The sequence below is a fragment of the Purpureocillium lilacinum genome, assembly GCF_023168085.1.
Source record: "Purpureocillium lilacinum CBS 284.36 DNA, scaffold_8, whole genome shotgun sequence".
Taxonomy (NCBI): Eukaryota; Fungi; Ascomycota; class Sordariomycetes; order Hypocreales; family Ophiocordycipitaceae; genus Purpureocillium; species Purpureocillium lilacinum.
The window spans coordinates 566,479-587,642 of record NW_027072118.1 but is presented as its reverse complement, the minus strand read 5'-3'; the positions used below and the strand labels follow the sequence as shown (position 1 = coordinate 587,642).

Below are 21,164 nucleotides of genomic sequence, written 5' to 3'. Positions count from 1 at the left end.
CGCGTCAAAGCGCAGACCGTGCCTCGCCAAAGTTCCAAGCAAGGGTCATCGTTGCTGCTAGTGGGCGAGCCTCAGTGTAGACTCGACGACCCCTGTTCGAAACCCAGTCCACCTCAAAATTGCAGAGCGCCTTTTGGTTCGAGTTGCAAAGGCCCGTCGGCGACCCGGGAGCGGAGCTTTTCAGCCCTGGGCCGGGGAGTCGGGCCGAGCCGTCACCACCACGGTAAATGAATTACCTAGAGATTGGCATTGACAGATTGCCACGAATGCGACTGTCTGCGAGAAGCACACGGGGCCAAATCACCGTCCGCCTCTACAGGCAAGAGCCGCAGACGGCTGATTTCGGCACGTGGTGATGTTACGGCGGCCTGCGGACCAGGGTGCCAAGTTGTCGTCACGAACGTACTGTGCCCGCAGCAAACGCATCAGTGTCCAGGTGCCAGAATGCCAGCAGAGCGCACCGGCAAAATGACTCTCATGCGCAAAGGAAGCGCTAAGTTTGACCAGCTGTTCGGTACGTGCAACCGTGTCGGCCTAAGCGCATGTCTCGAGCATCTTGTCCAGAACTCCCTTAAGAGTGTCGTTTTCGAGTGCCGCAGCGACGCGCTCCTTGTCAGCGAGCTGCTTGTTGACCTGATCATCCTGGGTGTGACTGTTTTCCTTGCAGCGGACGTCCACGCGGTAGTTGGGCGGCAGCACTTGCTCGAGCCTGACTCGAACGCCAAGGCCAAGAACGGTGGCGAGAGAGCAGTGTGTGACGGTGGGCGTCAGCTCCACTGACACATTTACGATGGTGTTGGCGTCGGGCACGCCCAGGGCCGGTGAAGGGGTGATGTGGATATCCGGGAGGTTGACGACGGACAGCAGTCCGAGTGAAACGGGGTGTTCGGGGTCCGATATGTCGGATATCAAATCTGTTCCGCAGTCAGGTCCAGGGTCCACGACGAGACGTTGCATAAGCATAAGTGGACGGCGTCAGGAACCGCGGGGTGCCGACAGCCGTCCCATGTCTGACAGAGAAGTCCGGAACAGAGCACGGAGTATGCGGAATTGAATCATGGGAAACTGCGTACCGTAGATTTCTTGCTCGTCTATGGCCTCGTCGGCAAACCCGTCGTCTCCGACATCGCCGCGGGCCCACGGCACATCGACGTCGCAGAACGGACGAGACAAGTACGCTGGGCGAGAGAGCGCATCGTCAAACTTGGTGTCGGGGCCCTTGCGCGGAGCCGCCTTCTTCTGGCGCGTAGGCAGCTGCGAAGCGCTGAGGATCGTAGGGTTGGCGTTGTCGAGCGCGGTGGGCGCCATGGCTGCCGACGGAGTCGCTGATGTGCGATGACGTGGGAGGGGCCGCGGGCGTGTCGCAGCGCGCTGCTATTCCAAGAGCCGAAACTCGGGGCAGCCGGCCAGGGGTGCGGCGGCGGCGGTTGAAGGAGCAGATGTAGCCAGAGAACTGAGCCAGGAGCGGCCGGGAGGATGCGAGCGAGCGTTGTTGGTGCTGTGCTTTGCTTCGACGTTGACGCGGGATGGAGGTTTTCGGAGGTGTAACGGAGCATCGGCTGTGGGTCGCCAATGGCCGTCTTAATAATTCGCCAGCAACAACTATCGGCCCGCCGACACCGCACGGCGCTCGGGCTGCCACCCACCACAGCAATCGCCAGCACCGCCGTCCGCTGGCGATGTGCCGCCGACTGAATGCGCGACGCGACACAGCGCGCATCCAACTTACGTACGAATTATCTTGGACGACCCACGGGCCGGGGAACAGGGTGCTACGCAATACGTAGTTAGTATTACTTTGTACGAAGCAAGGAGTACAGCACCGCAGTCCAGTGTCACTGTCTCGGCGGGGCATGTTGATCCTGAGTGTCCCCCGTCTGCCTTTGGAACGCCCTGTTGGCTGCGACAGCTTCAGCCGTTGGCGGCGATGCCGGTCGTGTCGACACACTGGCCGCGCACTGCCGTCGCCGCTCGCTCTGAGCCGGCCCAACCGGAGCGACTCGGTCATGGAGATGAAGGTTGATGCTCAGCTGCACGCCACTCCTCGTGGTGGCGGTGTGGATCAGGGGTTGGCCCAAGACGCATGACACCCAGCCATTCCCCCAGGAGGATGCCGCATGTCCGGGGTGCGAGAGGGCCCCCCAGTAATGACTTCGCGCTTGGCTCCTGTCCATCACCAACCGGTGCCAGCCGCTGGGGACTCAGCTCGGGAGCATCAGACGAGTCAGTGAGACGTCGCGAGGAGCACAACGGACACCGACGTGGCGACCCGACGCTTCCGCTTCGCTGCTGCGCCGCCCAAGCACAAGCCCAAACATGCATCCTGTTGTGCTTGATCCAGGCATGTATCTCCCAGTCAGACGGCCGGCCGATTGGCGCATGTTCCAGAAGCGCAATGGAACCTTTTGCATCCCTGTAGAAGAACACCGGCCGAAGGTCTCGGGAAGCCCACGGGTTCCGGCAAGGCATCTTGGTCCTTTGCGGTCCCTCGACACGATCTCCCGGACGCATTGCTGTATACGGATGGACGGCTGCGTGCCCGTAAGCCCATCCGGGCTCTTCGACCGTCGCTGCAACAGCTCGATCGATCAACTGCCGCGCTCCAGGCACGATAGCCGGCGACGCACCGTTCCTTGCGATGGCGTCGTCCATGCTGTCCAATGTCATCCAGCGGCAACGATGTCGCCTGCTTTCTTGTCAGCGGCTTCGGATGCCACCGCCACTCCAAGCCAGCGTTTCCATGTCGGTCCTGCATTGGCCTTAGCCCCTGGTCCTTGCCATCCGCATCTCACAAAGGCACCGCAGATCGCTCACGCCATGTACACTCGACGTACCTACCTGCAAGTGCACCACTCTCTTGTCTGGCCTCGTCCATTGCGCTGCAGTGCCGTCTCGAGCCACCCGGTTGTCGTGGCTTGTTCAGTGCTGTGGAGCCGTGAAACCACCAGCGTGTTAGCGGGGATGCAGACGGGCGCACCTTGCCTAGGCCCTGGGGGACCTTGGGGACGTGGCAGAAAGCCAAATAATCGACCAGCCTCTTTCGGTTGGCGCAGCCATCGTGGTACGCTGGCGAGCGAGGTCGAACCCTTGAAGCCTCGGCAATTCAGGACCCTGCTCTTTCAACCACTTTTGCCGCTGCAGCCTGCTGGCATGTGAAAAGTTGACGCAGCTCGGCGCCTGGTCTGGCCAGCGCCATTTCGCGGTCCCAACGCGCTCACACAGGCTGCAGAGGAGGCGGCAATGCAGGCCGAGTGGTTGAATGAGCGACGGAATGCGGGCAAAGCCCACCTCACACAATTAGTAGTTTCACCCAGCAGGGCCGGTGTCTCGTGCTTCGGAGGACCTCCTAGCGTGGATACGTTTTGAAGAGTCAATGACATCTCCTGGCCAGCGCGCGCAAGTTGGCTGACCTCGCTCCAGGTGGCATGGGCGGGATCCGAGCCGCTCGCGTGCACGCCTAGCAAGGAGCAAAGGCCCGATTCTCATTTGGTGTGCCCGATCGGGCTTGACGCATCTTCTCTGTGGGTGCGCCATCAGTTGTGGTCGTTCGTGACAGCCACCGGACCTGCTTCACTGCATCTGCGCTCGCTGCCTGTCAAAAGGGCCGTCTGTGCGTCCACGGCGCCTAGCCTTACCCAGTTGCGCAGAGGTGCATAAATGAAGTGACGCAATGCCCCTCCCGAACGCTTCGAGAGCTTCCTGGCGCTTGAGTCCCCGCCCAAGGTCGGGTTCAAGTGTGTGCGCCCTCGGGGCCCGCTTCAAGCCAAGACAGGAGCCCTGTTATTATTCTCAGGGCAAGATTGGCAGCCTTCCAGACGACTGTGTGGTGTGACAAAGGGGCGGTCTCTTTCCTGTACTCACCCACCAACAACTGTCCGAAACCTGTTTGCACCTCAGCTCAAGGACTGGCCCGCCCCTGGCGTTGCGACGAAGATCGGGCCAGAAACCCTGCCGGCGGCGTCAACCGCCTCTGGCCACGACCTGGCAATCCTTCACCAGCATTAGCTCGTGGACGGGCTGTAAAGCAGCCAGTCAGATGTTCACGGCGTAAGCAAGCTCAGATCGACGCCGCAGCCACGGCAGCGACAGAGGAGTAGCTCCTCACGAAACTTGAGACTCTCGCGATGAGGCAGCTTGGTCGTTCCCACGCACGAACGGCCGTCATTGCACTGCCTGTTGAAGCTGTGGGATGGGGAATGCAGAAATGGGGGTCTATCATGCTGTAAGCTGTCGGAGCACCGTGAGGACCAGGGACCACCATCTGAACATTCTGTGCCAGAGCGTCTGTGGCATCCACAAGTCTTCTGACAGGTGGGAACATGATGCCCCGTACCCCGGACGCAGGCGCCCCTCCCTGGGACAATGTCCACAGTGATCTGCCCAGAGACGACGTTGGCGACGTCGTCACGGGACGATCCTGAGGCAGGCCAAACCCCTGAGGGCAAGACTAATGCGGACTCGGGGTCTGCCGGCGAGCGCCCAGAGAAACGCCAGCTGCTGCGGCTCGCGCGCTGACGGAATGAAAGTCAAACGGGGGCGCTGGCGACGCGATCGATGTCGTTGTCTGCAGCAATTCAACGTGACGAGCCAATGCAAGGGACATGAACGCGGTTTCACCGTCATACCGATCCTGTCTCGCACAATGGTGGCTATTTTGGGTCGGATGGCATAACGCCCTGACGAATTGGTCATTCCGGTTAATATGGCAGCGCTGCGGACGGAGGGAGGGTTGGCGGTGAGGCGGCAGCAGCGTTAGTGTGGGAGTCGACGGGGTGGCGCAACTAATATTATGGACCAGGAAAGCACGAGCCTGGTGCCATGAATGACTTGCGCGCTGTACGAATACTCGGTAATTAATACTGCCTTGGCCTGCGCGGGACCCTATACGAGGGCGGTACTGCAAAGGCAAGGACCAACTCGGACCAGGGAGGACGGGTGCGCCTTCCGTAGGTCCATGGATACTACGTACTCGTAGACGATACATCCCGAAAGGGGAAGAGCAACCTGCTCGCTCTTCGCCCTCTGCCCACCGGTCATTCCACCACGATGTGGCCGGCCAATGGTGTAAGTCGGCTCTCATATCGCAAGCAAGTGCGATGGCCGTTACTTCCCCAGCGGTCGTCTGCTTGCAGCGGACAAGCTGGTGGCCAAGGCCAGCAGCACCTGCCTTCCTGGACCTGGTTTCGTGGCGTGTCCAAAGCTGCAAGTCATCCAAATGCTTCGTATCTCGCACGTGGCACCTGAAGCCGCTGCCCCTGCGCTCCGCTCCAACGTACGCGGGCGCCTCTCTGCGGCAATTGCACAATTAAGCTTTGTCTCTGGCGCTCGATGCCGCCACACGACCTCTGCAAGTCCTGAGTCGTGAGTCGTGCCGTCTTCAGCGCCGGGAGACGGCGAGAGAGTGAGCACACGTGGGCGCCCAAAGTAAGTTGCCATCTCATCTCGCGCCGCTGGTACTGACGATGTTGCGCCTCGACTTTCACGTGCGTCATGCAGTACTACAGTCCCAGTCTAACGCTACGGACGACATCTGCCACATCTTGGGGGCTAGGCCGCACCCATGCCATGCGCCATCGAATGCGTCGCGGGGCCGGGCGGAGGCTAGGCGACCCAGACACGCGCCACCGCAGCCCCTCGATGCCCAGGCACCGCGACGCCCACATGGCACTGCCGCCGTCCGTCGACGACCCCAGAGCCGGTGTCAGGACGTGAACAAAGCCTGGAAACTCAGCCATCGACGTCCATCTCAGCCCGTGGCACCCAGCTTGATGCCGAGCCCTGAATCCTGGCGCGTTGGCGGTCATGGGGCATTTCGTTCTTTAGGCTGGTCGGGCAAGATACGGTCATACGAGCACCATGGACGCCGCTTGCCTGCCCGTGGCATCGCCTATAGCACCTCGCACATTAATCGTCCGTGGATGCTTGCCAATACCTCGTACTGATCGCTCATGTCCTTTCCTCCCTACCCCTGCCCACGCCTGTCGTCTCTCTGACGCCACCACCTTGATCATCACCGTCCAGTCCATGCCATGGCCGCCCTGCCAACATGCATCGCTGGGACAGCAGTAGCGCCGAAAGCTGCAGCCGCACAGTGTTGGGCCGACCAAGGTAGGCGATTTCTCGTCTGCGGGTCGGTGGGAGCTGTCGGGGGTTTCTGGCCACGAACATCACCTCAGGACAATGGGCGGCGAGGCCTGTGGACTGGTTGTAATCTGGGTAGGGCTTGTCCCGACCCGCAGAGACGCCCGCTCGCCCACTGCTGGCCCCAGACGGCGGCTCGCTTCAGCATCAACCCGAGGATCCAGAAGGGCATTCCTGAGAAGCGGACGCTCCTAGCGGTCGGCACCGGTCCATCGACGACCGACGGATGACATGTTGCAGCACTGGGGTATCTGGTAGGCAGAGCACCCCGCTAACGCCGCCAGAGTCCACCTCGAGTGCGTTGCCCTCCAGCTCCCACGCATCCTTGGTGTGGGTGCCAACTCGAACGGATCCATTGACGTGCAGCGCAAGGTAGGACATGACGACCTTGGAAGCACCGTAGGTTGGCACCCCCCAGGGGAGACTTGACACCGCAGAGGTGAGTGCCCAGGTGCCTCACGCGGCGACCCGGCCCAGCCGCTCAGTGAGGTGGATGCAGGCGATCAAGCAGGGTACCTTGGGCGGTGCATGGTGGCGCCCACTGCATGTTGCCGGTCCAGGGGGGCCAGGGCTGCGGACGCCCTCGTCTCCAACTCCCGCACACCCTTGACAACTCCATGACATGCCTCCCCTCCACCCTTCAATCTGCGGGCCTGTGGCTGTCGGTACCAGAGAGCCCCGCATGCCCGCCAGCAGGGTTTGGCCCACGCTCGCCGTGGGCGAGATGCCGCCAACCAACAGTCGCTCCGGCGGTTCCTCTTGGCTGCGCTGGAACATCAAGTTCTACTTTTTCGCAGGCCGCCCACCAATCCGGCTGGCAACAGCCGCTGCCGAACGACGACTGTGGGTGCATGCGCATCAGAGGCGTCCAGGGATTTTGCCCGGAGGGGTACGGGTTGGCGGCGTTGGGTATCCCTGGCCGTTGTTGGCACGAGCAGGCAAGCAGACGTTTGCTTTTCATTTGGTGGTCTGCACTGCAGTCCAGCACGAAACGGCGCAGACGTCCCGCCGTCCGAGTCGCGTCGACGACGAACGACGACAGCGAATCCGACTTGAGCATCGACTTGCAAATGTGCATCCCATCCCCCCCTGGCGCACGACACGACGGCACTAGACACCAAGCCCCCAGCGCCGGACCGTCTCCCATTGCGCGCTGCCCCTCATCATCTCCCTTCCCCCCCATCGCATCGCCCATCGTCCGCTAGCCGTCGACGTCGGCGGGAGCCACAGGCTGACCCCCAAAAGAGGAGTCGACACGGCTAGGGCCAGATCCCGGATCCAGAAACGGCGTGCCTCGGCGGCAGCGTTGCGGGCGTGCGGTACGTACCTGCAGCGCCGTGGCCTCCACGCCCACACTCACAGTCCCGTCCACACCCACCTGGGCACCTACGCCTCCCTCGTCGCCCCCCGTCGCCGCCGCCGCCGCCGTCGTCGTCGCTCTGACACCAAGCCCACACACAGCCTAGAGCAGAGAGGCATGCCATCCCTGCACTGTGAGTGCAGTGCCGCGCGCCCCGTCCTCGAGATGCTTGTACCCATCCGGTCGCACTTTGGGTTCACTCTGCTGCAGCAGTAGTAATACCTGGCAACTGCCATCCAAACCTAGCGGCCGCCTGCCTGCCTGATTGCCTCGCTCCCCACATCTACGGCCCGCCGACTTCCATCTCCTGCAATCCATTCCCGTGTGTCTTCTCCTCTCCTTCCGTCTGACTGTATACTCCCTCACCGCCCAACTTGAGGCCGGAAGCCCTTTGCGTCGGCTTCATGTCGACTGCCCGCGGCCCCGCCCCTATCCACGTCCCGTCTCGAGAGCCATCTTTCTTCTGATCCCCGAGCCGCTTCTCCCGCTTCCGCTTCCGCCCCCTCCGCCGCGGCCGCCCGCCGCCCCGTCGCAATGTCCAACGATCCCTCGGTGCGGCGCATCCTGCCCCAGGACGCGCAAGACGCGCACGCCGGCCAGATGAACACTTTCGCCTTTGCGACGCAGCAATATCCGCAGCGGGAGACGCAAAAGAGTGAGCTGCCTCCTTGTCCTCCGTCGCGGCGATGCCTAACATTCGCGTCGCAGACTATGTCTTTGTGGACGAGCACAACCGTCACAAGCGCCTCAAGGGTACGTCTGCGCTCGCCTTGGAGCCGCTCCGGCCGCATTAATAACGTTCTTGACAGTTATGAGGGCCTGCGAGGGCTGCCGGAGAAGAAAGATCAAATGCGACGCCGCGACCACAAATACGTGGCCGTGCTCGGCCTGCATCAGGTTGAAGCTTCACTGCGTCCGTCCCAACGGCTACGACGGCTCCGACACGACAACATACGATACCTTTGTCGACTCGTCGGGGCAGTTTCAGCAGATGTCGATGCAGCCGCAGCTCGCGCAAGTCCCCCCAAAAGGCTCCCAAAGCGTGTACGCGCCCGGCAGCTATTCCGACAGCGATCCCGCCGCCTTCCAGTCCCTCGGCTTCGACGCCCCGCAGTCGCAGCACAATCTGCACTACACCACCATGCCGGCAGCTTCCGTGTCGGTAATGGACCAACAATACGCATCACAGAATGCCTTCCCGACTCCCCCCCTGCAGCAGGGGCCGCGACCCGATTCGTCTCCCGAGGCATACTCCACAGACTCATATCAGAACCAAGATTTGGCCGACCTCTTGGGCGGCTTGAAGGTGAACGAAGTCGGGACAGGTATGGCCATGCGCTGTGTCCAGATGGGTCGGCTCTGCTGACTGGTTTTGTAGCGCCCTACCTGCGCAACAAGGCGTCGTTTCGTCGCGGAGAGCAGCCGGCCGTCGAGGATGATGACGATTTCGGAAGCGTGCTCCCTCGCATCGCCTCCGGCCCGGGCCACAAAATACGAATACCCCCCGAACTGATGCCCGACGAGGGTTCCGCGCTTCACTACTTTGACCTCTACTTTAGCAACGTCCATCCATATGTCCCCGTCTTGGACAAGGCTCAGTTCTACCGCCAATGGAGCACGGCCAGAGAAGCGATCTCGCCCTTGATTTTGGAAGCCATGTTTGCAATCGGCGGTCGCTTGGCGGAAGACCCCGCTCAGGGTCAACAATGGCTGGCTCTCGCATCAAGTATGTGCGCCGCCAGTGCGTGTGAACGTGGACTAACTGTTGCCAGGACACGCCGACTCATTCATGGACATTCCTCGCCTCAGCACGCTCCAAGCCCTGTTGATGATCCTCAAGGCTCGAGAAGCCGCGCCGAAACGGGGCTACTACTACCGCTCGTGGATGACAGTTGTGCAGTGTGTGCAGATGGGCAAGGACCTGGGACTCGACGAGCACTACGACGAGCATCAAGCCGGCCGCCCCTGCGAGTTCAGCCCTAGCGAGTGTCAGCTACGCACCCGCATCTGGCAGACGGTGTTTGTTTGCGAGGTCATGGTCGGCACGCCTCAAGGTTTGAACACATCTTCGAAGGGCTGCGAGGAATCCCCGGCTAACAGTGATAGGCCGTCACGACTTGTCTGTCGACCTGGAGTCCGTGGACTTTAGCATACCGCGTCCGATTGCGGGGGGTGACGACAACGAGTACCTGGTATCGCGAAACTTCACCTACTTTGCGCGGCTCGTGCGCAACATCGGCAAGATGAGCAACGTCTACGCGAGGATCAGGAGAAAGAAGGACTGGGGCATGGATCCCGAGTTCCAGCAGCTCAGCCAGAACATATCATCGTTCCTGACCGAGCTGCCGGCGGACATGACCGTAACCTTTCCCTCGGACGGGGCGCCACCCATGCTGCAGTCCTCGTTCATCGGCAATCTGCACGCCTACTACTACCTAACCCTTATTCTATACCACCGACCTGTACTGTCGTTTCTCGACCCGACCACCAACGAATCGCAGTGGAAACATCACATGCTGATCTGCTACAATGCCGCCAGAGCCCTCTGCCGCCTGCAGGAGGCCACGCTGCAGACGTACGGGCTCACGGGCTTGCAGAACATGCAGCGGGGCTTCAGCTTCTGCGTCTACTCGGGGCTGTCGTGCATCGTATTGCATTTGGTGCGTGGTCTGGCCCGGGATCCCGGAATCCGCGCTGACGTATTGCAGGTGGCCATCGTATCGCCAGACCCTGAGCTGAACTCGGACGCACGTGAGTACTTTACGCGCCACATGAGAATCATGGAAAAGGTCATGGAGGCCTGGTCGATGCCCGAGCTGCAGAAGCAAGTCGACGCCGTTCGGGAAGCCTTTTCGGCCGATGTACGCAAGCCCTTTGTGCTGAAGCCGTCGTTTCCGTACGGGAGCCCACATTCGTCGAGCCACTCGAGCCCGCCGCGGATACCGCAGGGGTATCGGCCCATGGACAGGACAGGTTCTCTGGACCAGCATCTGGACCCTCAACACCCAACAGTCAGTTACACAAGCCACCCCATCACACCTCCAATATCCGTCGGTCCAGGGGACAGCAAGAGTGACTCGCCAGCTGTACAGTCGCTCGTCATGATGCCGCAAGACAACCAGGGACCGGACATGCACCACGGCATGCCCGTCCCGACAAGCCAGTCCTCGTGGAACCCGCAACGCATCTTTGAGTATGTATCCAAGCGAGCCACCGTTTTGCTGCCGAGGATGAGCTGACAGGCCACTTTAGGCAATGGAACACGTCATTCGGGACGCCCGCCCAGACCGGGCAAGTGTCCCCTTCGCCGGCTCATGGCATCAACGTGGCGGCGTCGTCATCTGGCGCGTCGGACGTATCCACGATGCACGACTATCAGGGCGCCAGCTCGTCGTTACCGCAGCAGATGCCCTCGCAGCAGTACTCTGCGCCGGCTCCGATGGCCAACTTTATCACACCGGCCATGTGGCAGGAATCTGTCGCGAGCGTGTACGAGGGCGGGCTGAAGCGGGCCTGGGACTACGACACAATGCAGCCGATGAAGCGCCGCTAAGCCGGTCATGACAAGCGGCGAAGCAACGAGCCGGCGATGGCACACCACCTTTGACCTCTGCTGGCGGGATCCTTTCGTTGGTTGCATACTCACCGTCGAGCTTCCTCACAACCGCTCGGCCCGCTCGGATGACTCGAATAAATTGGCCCGCAGTCAATGGCGGGGTACTTTGGGCATGCACAAAATGTGCCTGTTCCTCTGCATGTATGAGTACGCTGGACAGAGGTTGGGGGGCCCACGTGTTCTTCTGGGAAGAACAGATGCGTGACGGCTGTCGAGGCACGTGGACAACGCAGGACGGAATGTTCATGAAGATATGAAGCTGTGGAGGCGTTTGATTTCGGATCACAATGATTGTATTGGCCTCTGAGGCGGTGCCGTCAGAGGGTAAAATGTACAGTAGCGCACGGCGTCGACTGGCGTTGAGCCACCCCTTGCAGCACGGGGGCGGCGTATTTTGGCTACAGCGGCCTGGCGGATATACCACGGGGTGGCAGGAGTCTTGACAGGGCACGAAGTACGAAGTACGAGGTAGCAGGTTGGTAATCGAAGCGCGCTTGCGGTTGGTGGTGCAATGGACGGGCTGTCGATGTCATCGTGTGCTTGGGGGGTCGGATGCCCGAGGCCAATTCTTTGTGATACAGGCCTCATCGTTCAACGCACAAAGCAGCGCCGGCTCTCATGTCCAATATCCCATGTCCCAAGTCAAAGACGCAGCAGCGAGCACGTCACCGAGGCGGGATGGATACGTCGCTCGATTGGGACGCCGCACATGCAAAGCGACGGAGTACAGAGTACAAGCACGAAGATACACACATGTTGTGCGACCGTGCCTGCAAGGGAAACCCGCGGGCGCGCGTCTCGGCAATCCCCAGCAGTGCAAGGTGGGAATTGCTGCAGGCGACGTGACGAGGAATAGCGGTGGATGCGACGCTGGCGACGGGGCCGGCAGGGGGGCCATTGAAGGTTCTGCGGGCGGTTACGAAGTCTTGGGAGCACAGAAGATGCAGAACGCATTGATGAGAGAGAGAACGGATGAACACGGGGGTGGTGGGCAGCGATAATAAATGGCACGTTGTTGCATTGCAGGAGCGAGCGTGCGTGCATGCAGGCATGGATGCGTGGATGATGGATGCGTGGATGCGTGGTGCCGGGCAATGTTTGGTTCGCCGACGACAAGGGAGGAGGAAGAGAAAAGCTCTTGTGCGAAGCTCTTCAATGTCTTTTATGCCCCTCACTGAACAACCATTGTGAGTGGGATCCCGTTCAGGCACAGCTATATCGTACAGAGCCCAGCGGCCCATCGGGCCCCTTTGCGCCGAATAATGTACATGCAAGAAAGGGGGTATACGTCGTACAAAGCCTCGCATCACTGATGGATGCACAGACCGCGCAGGATGACCATGCAGCCTACTACACCTCCTTGGCCGCCCTCTTGGCAATCTTGTCCCTGACGGCGTCCCAGATCCACGTCTCGACGACGGCCCTGCCGCGCCGTCCCGAGGCCGCCGCCCCGGGTTTCCTCCTCGGCCCCGCCGCCCCGGCCGCGGAGCCGCTGCCGCCCCCGGTGGCGGCGGTGGTGCTCTCCTGCACGTAAAAGGCGTCGACGGCGCGGAGCTCGTACCACTTGCGCGCGGCGTTTTCCTCGGCGGCGTCGCGGACGTAGTTGACGATGCCGAAGCGCGTGCTGGGGGTGCGGCGACGAGTGGTGCTGTGCTGCTGCTGCTGCTGCTGCTGTTGCGTCTGCGCCGCTGTGGCGGACGACGACGACGACGGCGGCGGCGGCGGTGACGGGGAGGCAAAAGAAGGGCGTGACACGCCGGGCCGCAGCAAGTCACCCACGCGGACGTCACTGTAGCGAGGCTTGGCGATGGCGCTCATGGTGGTGAGGGTGAGGCGCGTCGATGCGGGCATGGCGGCGACGAAGCGCGCGAGGGTTGCGCGCGAGGGGCGCGCCGCCGGGGGAAGGTGGACGTGGATATGCGTGACGAAGGGGGCCGTCGTGTACGCGACGAAGGCGAAGGGGAGGATGCCACACAGCGCGACTGAAGTTCGTCAGCAACAACGAACTCTCTTCGGCGTGCGCTTCGTTTTCCTCCTCTTCCCAAACAACGCAGATAGGATACGAAGCCTTCCCTCCCTCTTTGCGCGAAAGAGAAAGGGGGCTGAGGATGAGAGAGCACGTAGTAGGGCAGGGTTAAGGGCAAAACGCACCTCCGGCGGTCTCGCCCCAGGGCTTGTCCGCCTTGACGTAGCCCGGGACGGCGACGAGGCAGAAGAAGGCGCCGACGAAGAGGCTCGTGAGCTTGAGCATGGCGAGGAAGGTGGTGCGCCCTGTGCCGGCGTGGTAGATGATGAGGCGCTCAGGGATCTCTGCGTGGCGCTGCCGTTAGTTCTGTTCTTCTACACTCTGTCATCTCGGGACGTGGGGGGTTGCCGTCGCAGGCATTACGCTACCACGCCGGCACGAAAACGTACCGTATTGCTTCGGGTTCTGGGCCGCCGCGCGGGCTTGTTTCTGCAGCTCAGGGCCGGATGCCTTGCCGGCGGTCGTCCCGGCGGAGGGTGGTGGCTGCGAGGCGAGGCATCGGCGCTGTGGCTGGCGTTGCTGCAGGAGGAGTCGCAGCCGTGGTAGGTGTGCGCGGGTTGCGCGTGTGAAAGGGGCGGAGTGTATGGAGCTGGTCAGTATGCATGCCCAGGGGGCTGCTATCCTGAAAGGCAGCATGGCTGTTGTGGTGATGGTGGTGGTGTTGTTGACATGAGGTTGAGGCCTTGAGGTGGATGAAATGAGACGCCAAAAAGCATGAAGAGCTCTGGGGTGTGACTGGAATAAGTAGCCTACCCTACAGTGGTGACATTCGACGTGAACAGGCGGCTCTCACCTTCCTTTGTCATCATACTTTCTTGGCATGCAAGTGTTAAGAAAGTAGCGCATTCTATACCAATTTGATTAACAGTTGTGCCACCAACTCTGCGAGCCGCGCTCTGCGCTGGCTTTGGCAGCGGCCATGGCAACTGCCACGGGCTCGCATGCCGGCTCAGATCCCTTTGATCTGGATAATCACATTCCCCTAACTTTTGCCGATCGGGCCCGTGCTGCCCAGCTCCGAAACAGTTCTCCGGTCGTGGACCGGCCGATCGGTGTCTCGCCGGCGCCACGGCGATTGGCCCAGACGCCATCTTCGCCTCTACTCCGACTCTCCAACTCTGCTGCTACGGAGGGTGCGCAGCCTGCTTTCGCGCCGTATAGGCCCTCGCTAGAACCCATTCTGGAGCCTATCTCCATCGTCGAAGGCGCCAACCGGGTCGCAAAAGAGCAAACGGATGCCTACAACGCCAAATTAGCAGTCTTCCATGCATTCTGCGAATCATTCGACCAGGCCGCGAAGCAGTTCACTTCTGGAATTGAGCATACCTTCGCGAACCAATTCGCCACCAGCTTCCTCGATTTCTGGCGCCAGTCTCTCTCGATACTGCCGCCCGTGACGGCGCCGACGTACAGCAGCGTTGCTGCCGGTCACAGTCCTCTCCAGGCCCCTGCGGGCCACGCCACCACCCCCTCTGCAGAGGCCCCGCCATCTGCACCACAACAAACAGCTGAAATACGTCTCCAGGGACGACCAATCCCCGCCCCACCGAAAGAGGACCTCCGGGTCTTTGTGCGACTTGACGCCGAAGCACCGGCGAGGAAGCTCGAATCGTACGCGATCCGGACCCACATCGCCGCGAAAGTCGGCATCGACCTCCACCAAATCCCGGCAGCCTTCCCCGTAAACTCGGGCTGGGCTATTCGCACCGCGGATGCAACCATTAGAGACCTCATCGTCCAGCGCCAGTCCGAATGGGCTGACGTTCTCGGCGCGAAATCCGTTGAAGTCAGCAAGAAATGGTACACCTACGTCGTATCCAATTGTCCTCGCAGGCTCACTGATGTCCAAGGCAACGAAGCCGACTACGACGAAGCCCTCAAAAGCGAAATTACCTGCCAAACCGGCCAGACGGCCGTCAACATCCGCCCTAGTCGTCACGACTCAAACGATCTTCCTGTCAAGACACTCCTCGTGTCTTTCCTCAAACCCACGCAGAAACCCTGGCGGCTTTTCGGCTCTAGCAGGCTGGCCCGATACATCGACAAACCCGTAGCGCCCCGCCAATGCGACAAATGCTGGGACTTCCACGCCCGACATAGCTGCGACCGCCGACCGTCCTGCAAGCGATGCGGCAAGGTCGGACACGACGACTCCTCTTGCGCAGCGCCGGAGCAGTGCGGCAACTGCCTCGGACCGCATGCCGCAGATTTCCTGAAATGCCCGGCTCGTCCCATACGATCCCATGGCGCCTTCCGCCGATTGACCAAGGAAGAGAAAACCCGCGTCCGAGAAATGGGCGCCCAGCTATCCGCCCAGCTAAGGCAAGGCACGGCTCAGGCGGACGCGCTCCCTCCACCGGACGGAGGATCGCCTCAGACCGTGAACCCCTCACCCGGACCGGCGCCATTGAGCGCACCTGAGGCGAACGACCGCCCCAGCCCTTCTGCTCCTGGTAGCACGCCCGGTAGCACGCCCGGCAGCACGCCCAGCAGCATGCCCGGCAGCACGCCCCCCAGCGCTCCCCAGCCCAACGACAGCCAAATCGAGCCTGAAGCCAACACTTCAAGAGCTGAGAGCGAGACCTCGACTCTCAGCCCAACCATGACTATAACCCCGCCATTTATCATCGTGGACACGACTCCTCGGCCCGCGAGCAGACCTGCCTCCCCCTCCAAGAAGCGACGCATCGACCCCATCGCGCATGACCCATGACGAGGCATACCCGTGCTCGACAAGACGGCAAGAAGACTCTACGAATCTTCCAAGCGAACGTGGGCAAGATCCCACCAGCACACGACTGCGCCCTTGCCCTTGCGGACTCTGAGCAATACGACGTTGTCCTGCTGCAAGAGCCCTGGACAGAAGCTAAATATGGCCGCTGTCTCACTAAAACTCACCCAGCATATGATACCTTTTCTCCAGTCGATAGCTGGACCAACAATACTACCCGCCCACGAGTCATGACATACGTCCGGCGACGCCCCGGCCTAACGGCCGACCAACGGCGTCCCGCGACAACTCGTGACATTCTCTGGCTCACCATCAACAATACGACGATAGTCAACTGCTACCGACAGCCTGATTTCGACGGGGCTCTTGACATACTCCTTGCCTGGAGCCCGCCGAGCAGGTGCTTGGTCGCGGGAGACTTCAACGCTAAACACTACAGCTGGCAGACCGGTCGTCTCGATGGCCGGGGCGACGACATCGCTCACTGGGCATCAGAGTCGAGTCTCAGCCTGCTCAACCCGACCGACGTGCCTACAAACCCGCATGGAAATACCATAGACCTTGCCTTCTCGAATGTACCACTGTCCGAGGCAGTCGTGGAGGACCATCTGGCCACTAGTTCCGACCACTTCACGCTCAGCATAGCGCTCCCGGAGGTGGGCGTAGCGCCAATACCACCTGGAAAAGTCCGCGTCACGACGGAAGACGAGATCAAGCGGTTCGTAGATCTCGTCCAGTATGGGTCAGTGGATATCCCAGCCCCGACTTCAACTACCGATGACCTTGATGCTCTTGCATCCGCCCTGGTGCGCCTCCTCCAAACGGCGGCGAAGGTGGCCGGTCGCCCCGTTCGAAAGCAAGGGTGCAGCGCCCCATGGTGGACCGAGGAATGCCGCCTGGCCGCAGCGGAATACCGCGCGATCAGAAGAGTCTATCCCCTTGGATTTTGCCGCGAAGTTCAGCTCGCCAAGAAAGACTTCCAGAGGGTTGTCCGCCAAGCTAAACGGCGATACTGGCGCAATCTCATCGACAGCTTTAACGACAGTTCATCTGTGTTTAAAGCCGTCCGATGGTTGAAGTCGCCAGGTGCCTTCCAACCACCACCCCTCGAGGTGGATGGCGTGGTACACGAAACGCAGCTCGACAAAGCCAATGCCCTCCGACGAGCCACGCTGGAAAGGCGAACCTCAGAAGACGACATAGCCGACCCGTGGGTCCCAGTCGCCGCGACTAGAGCGATACCATTCTCCCAGGATGTATCACTGGCCGAGGTGCAGGACGCGACCATCCGCACGGGAAACACATCCCCCGGCTCCGACAACATCACTGTCAATATGCTCAAAGCCGCCTGGCATATCATCGGCGAACATGTCCGTCGCCTCTACGAGGGCTGCCTCCGACTAGGCCACCATCCTCAACCATTCAGGGAGGCGGAAGTGGTCATGATAGCGAAGCCGGGTCGTCGGAATTTGTCGACACCGCGCGCCTGGCGACCAATCTCGCTGCTCTCCTGCCTAGGCAAGGGTCTTGAGAGGCTCATCGCACGCCGTCTAGCGTGGGCGTCCATCCACTATGGTGTGCTCCATCCGCAACAAGCTGGAGCCCTGCCGAAGAGATCCGCTGTTGACCTCGTGGCTGCTCTCGTGCACGACATCGAAGAAGCATTCGCTCGCGGACTGGTCGCCACGCTGGTGACAATGGACATCCAGGGGGCTTTTGACACCGTCCTCCGCAACCGACTGATCCTCCGCCTCCGTCAACAGGGATGGCCTGAGCATCTCGCACGGTGGGCTGGCTCGTTTATGTCAGACCGCTCGGCGTGCGTGCGATATCAGGATATTACCACACCCAGTTCCCCGCTCCAGTGCGGGCTGCCGCAGGGTTCGCCCGTCTCGCCCATCCTCTTCTTGCTCTATACAGAGCCGATCTATCGCCTGGGCAATCCGAAGGGTCGGTTCGGCTATGCCGACGACACCGGTATCCTATGCCTAGGAAACTCGCTGGAGTCGACGGCCGACAGGGCGTCGCGCTATGTCAGCGAGCTCGTAACATGGGGCGCCGCCAACGGAATAAGCTTCGACTCTGCAAAAACTGAGGTCATGCACTTCTGCCGAACCAAACCCAGGGTGTCGCCGCCTATCTTCCACGAGGGCGAGAGACGCCCGGAAAAAGCGATGCGCTGGCTAGGCATTTGGCTCGACAGCACTCTGACGTTCAAGACCCACGTCGAGAAATGGACAGCCAAGGCGCAAGCCGTGGCACACCACTTGCGAGGGCTCGCCAACACCAAACATGGCCCACTCCCGAGCGCTATGCAAAGAGCCGTCCGAGCCTGTGTCGAGCCAGTGCTGCTCCACGGCGCCGAGGCCTGGTACCCTGGATTGCGAGCCCCTCGCTGGAGCCAGCCCACGAAGGAGGGCTCCTCCGGAATCCAGCAGCTGCTGCGGAAGATGAACAAGTCGCTTCACAACTCTATGCGTGCCGTTCTGCCAGTCTGGAGGACGACGCCTATCGCCGCGCTGCATCGTGAGAGTGGCATCCCGCCGATCGCCCAGTTGCTCGAAACTCGCCGGATGCGCTTCGCAGCCCGCCTTAAGCGTGTGGATGAGGCACACCCGCTGGCCAAACGCACACTGCAGCCGAAGCCGCCGACCATCCATAGGTCGATCAAGCTGAAGTACCAGATGCCTCGCGAGGCTTTCCGGACTAGACTCAGACGCAGCGATCAGCTGCTACCTCGCAGCACGCGACCACTGCTCCTGCCCCGCCGTTTCGACGAGCACGCGACGACCCTACAGACCGCGTCGAAAGACGAGTCTGCAAAAGACTTCCTGGAATGGCTCCGGTCTATCCCTCGTGAGACGCTCATCGTCTACTCAGACGGATCCCTCTCCAAGGAGAAGGCCGCTGGGTACGGCTATGTAATCCATCGCGACGGACATACCTTGACGACTGGCAACGGCCGCCTTGGCCCAGCGGAGGTCTTCGACGCCGAAGCCAAGGGCGCCCTTGAGGGATTGCGTGCTGCACTGAACCTCCCTAGCCCACGACGCATCTTTGTGTGCCTCGATAATCTCGGGGTCGCAACCTGCCTGGGAGGCATGCCCGCGGACTCTTCTCAGGAAGTGTTCCTCGAGTTTCAGGCTCTGGCCACGGCGCATGGCGCCGTCGAGGTCCGCTGGATCCCTGGCCACACCAACATTGCGGGCAACGAGCAGGCGGACGCCTTAGCGAAGGCGGCCACCTCCTTGCCCAAACCCGCAGACGCTCTCCCGACACTCGCTCACTTGCGCAGGACTGCCCGGCAGCAGCCCAGAGACGCTTTTGAAGCCTGGTGGGACGCCTCTGCACCCGACCAATACAAGCCACTGCATCTCAAGCCTGCCATCGGCTGCCCACCAGAGCTAGAGCTCCCACGACCACTGCTCCACCACCTGCTCGCGGCACGGTCTCGTCACGGAGACTTTGCCGACTACCACGAGAGATTCAACCACGACGACGCGCGGCTAACATGTTCATGTGGCCGACGAAAAGAACCGAGTCATCTCTTCTATTGCCGAAAGATCCTGCCGCGACATCGGATGAGGCTGGCCCCCTCACCGACTGCGGCAGTCAATCGTGCAATAGGCAGAGACTTCGACAAGTTCGTCAAGCTGGCGAAGGCAAGCTCGTTCTTCGAATGGGCGCGTCCTCGCTACTAGGCAAGCCGCTCCACCCTCCCTTCTCTCTTTCCTTTGTACTTTTGCATGTTCGATACATATTCTTTGCCCGTGTAGGCGGAGGGTGTCGCACCACCCTTTGCCCGCCCGGGTCAATTGAGGCCGCTCTTGCAGCCTCCGACGATGGCTTCTTTCGAGGCCTACAGAACACGGCACTTGGATGCCGCGCTTGGACGACCCGCTGACGGGCACCGAGCACGAATCGGAGCGCCTCTGAGCCGATGAAATGCTGGATGGTGGTTTGTTTACTTTTCGCGATAGGGAAGAGGGGGGATCCGAGGAGGTAATCTCTGAGTGACCCACCAGAACCTGTATCGATAACGTAGGATAGACCCACTAGCTCAGCACGTCCTGTGCCCCATAGGGACCTGAGCGGCCTCACGGCCGCTGGACGGAAAACACACTAACTAACTAACTAACTAACAGGCGGCTCTACGAGAAGCACCAACACCTCAACCAATTAACGAAACCAACGTATCACGAGACGATACTGCTTGAGTAATCCCTTAAGCTGCATCCTTGTTCCGTAGCTTTGTCTTCCCTTTGTTGTGCCAATTGCAGGAGACTTTGCCGCTCAAATGCTTATACGGTACTTCACACGCAATCTCATCAGCACAAGCATCAAGACCAACCAACCTGTGGAGTTCGCAACCACCCTGCAACGCTCTACAAGTTCCTATTTGATGAAGATATCCTCGGCAATGCTCCTTCCAGCCGTCACATGCCTTGGTCGCAATGCGCACGCGACGTCAGTATCAGTGCACGGACATCTGCAAGCGCATCAAGCACGGGGGCCAATCAACTCGATATCGCTGCATGAAGGGTTCCTCTATTCGTCGACATCTAGACAACATTCTTGTCGAGCCACTCCTTCCACTGGTCGACGGACCAGCTGGAGCTGGTGTCGTGGACGACACCATCAAAGACGACCGTGGGCGTGACGTGGACGCCGACGAGGCGGTTCATCTTGGTGAGCAGCTTGAGGTCGTTGGTCACCTGGTTGCCGACGTTGAGGGAGCCGTCCTGGGCGGGCCTGTCGGGAACCTCGAGGAGGGCGTAGACCTTGGCCTCGTCGAGGCCGACGCTCTGGGCGGCGAGCTTGGCGAGGCGCCGGTACGTCTGGTTGCGGGGCTCGTTGACGACGTTGACGTCGAAAAAGTCCTTTTGGGCGTCGAAGAGGGCGGCGCTGTACTCCCAGAACTTGGCCGGGTCGAGGCGCAGGACGGCCAGGGCCGACTCGTGCAGCAGCGTGGAGCTCGGGTGCCAGGGCTGGACCTGCTGGCGGAAGACGACGGCGAGGAGCGAGGCCCACGAGGGGTTGGCGCGCACGAGGGGGAAGACGTCGCGCGTGAGCGTCAGGAACTGCTTGGCGGAGAAGGGGCAGCAGTAGTCGACGTAGAGCTCGAGCGTGTGCGTCGTGTGCGGGACCGACGAGGCAGAGGGCGACGAGGCCGTGTGCGCGGCGGGCGGGGAGCCGAACTCGAGCTTGTGGGCGGCGAACTTGGGCGGGACGGCCATGGCTGCTGCGGTGATGATGGAGAGCTGTGAGGGAATTGGAGCTGGTGGTTTTG

The 21,164-nt window shown here is 61.1% G+C and overlaps 4 protein-coding genes across 4 annotated transcripts; 1 reads left to right on the top strand and 3 right to left on the bottom strand.

The window, feature by feature from the left end:
• Window positions 1-534: 534 nt before the first annotated feature.
• PLICBS_010075 (uncharacterized protein) lies at window positions 535-1,308 on the bottom strand (the record flags this gene model as incomplete). Its single annotated transcript, XM_018327122.1, has 2 exons — window positions 535-914; window positions 1,074-1,308. 2 exons carry the CDS (start codon window positions 1,306-1,308, stop codon window positions 535-537), a joined length of 615 nt encoding a protein of 204 aa, XP_018174153.1.
• A 6,727-nt stretch (window positions 1,309-8,035) lies between these two features.
• On the top strand, window positions 8,036-11,054 carry PLICBS_010074 (uncharacterized protein; the record flags this gene model as incomplete). The annotated part of the gene is made up of 7 exons (XM_065601784.1): window positions 8,036-8,156; window positions 8,210-8,254; window positions 8,311-8,826; window positions 8,880-9,227; window positions 9,274-9,555; window positions 9,608-10,694; window positions 10,754-11,054. The coding sequence occupies 7 exons, from the start codon at window positions 8,036-8,038 to the stop codon at window positions 11,052-11,054; spliced, it is 2,700 nt and encodes an 899-aa protein (XP_065457856.1).
• Window positions 11,055-12,467: 1,413 nt separating this feature from the next.
• PLICBS_010073 (uncharacterized protein) lies at window positions 12,468-13,779 on the bottom strand (the record flags this gene model as incomplete). The annotated part of the gene is made up of 3 exons (XM_018327125.1): window positions 12,468-13,099; window positions 13,269-13,427; window positions 13,533-13,779. The coding sequence occupies 3 exons, from the start codon at window positions 13,777-13,779 to the stop codon at window positions 12,468-12,470; spliced, it is 1,038 nt and encodes a 345-aa protein (XP_018174156.1).
• Window positions 13,780-20,436: 6,657 nt separating this feature from the next.
• Window positions 20,437-21,111, bottom strand: PLICBS_010072 (uncharacterized protein; the record flags this gene model as incomplete). Its single annotated transcript, XM_018327126.2, has 1 exon — window positions 20,437-21,111. One exon carries the CDS (start codon window positions 21,109-21,111, stop codon window positions 20,437-20,439), a length of 675 nt encoding a protein of 224 aa, XP_018174157.1.
• Window positions 21,112-21,164: the final 53 nt, after the last annotated feature.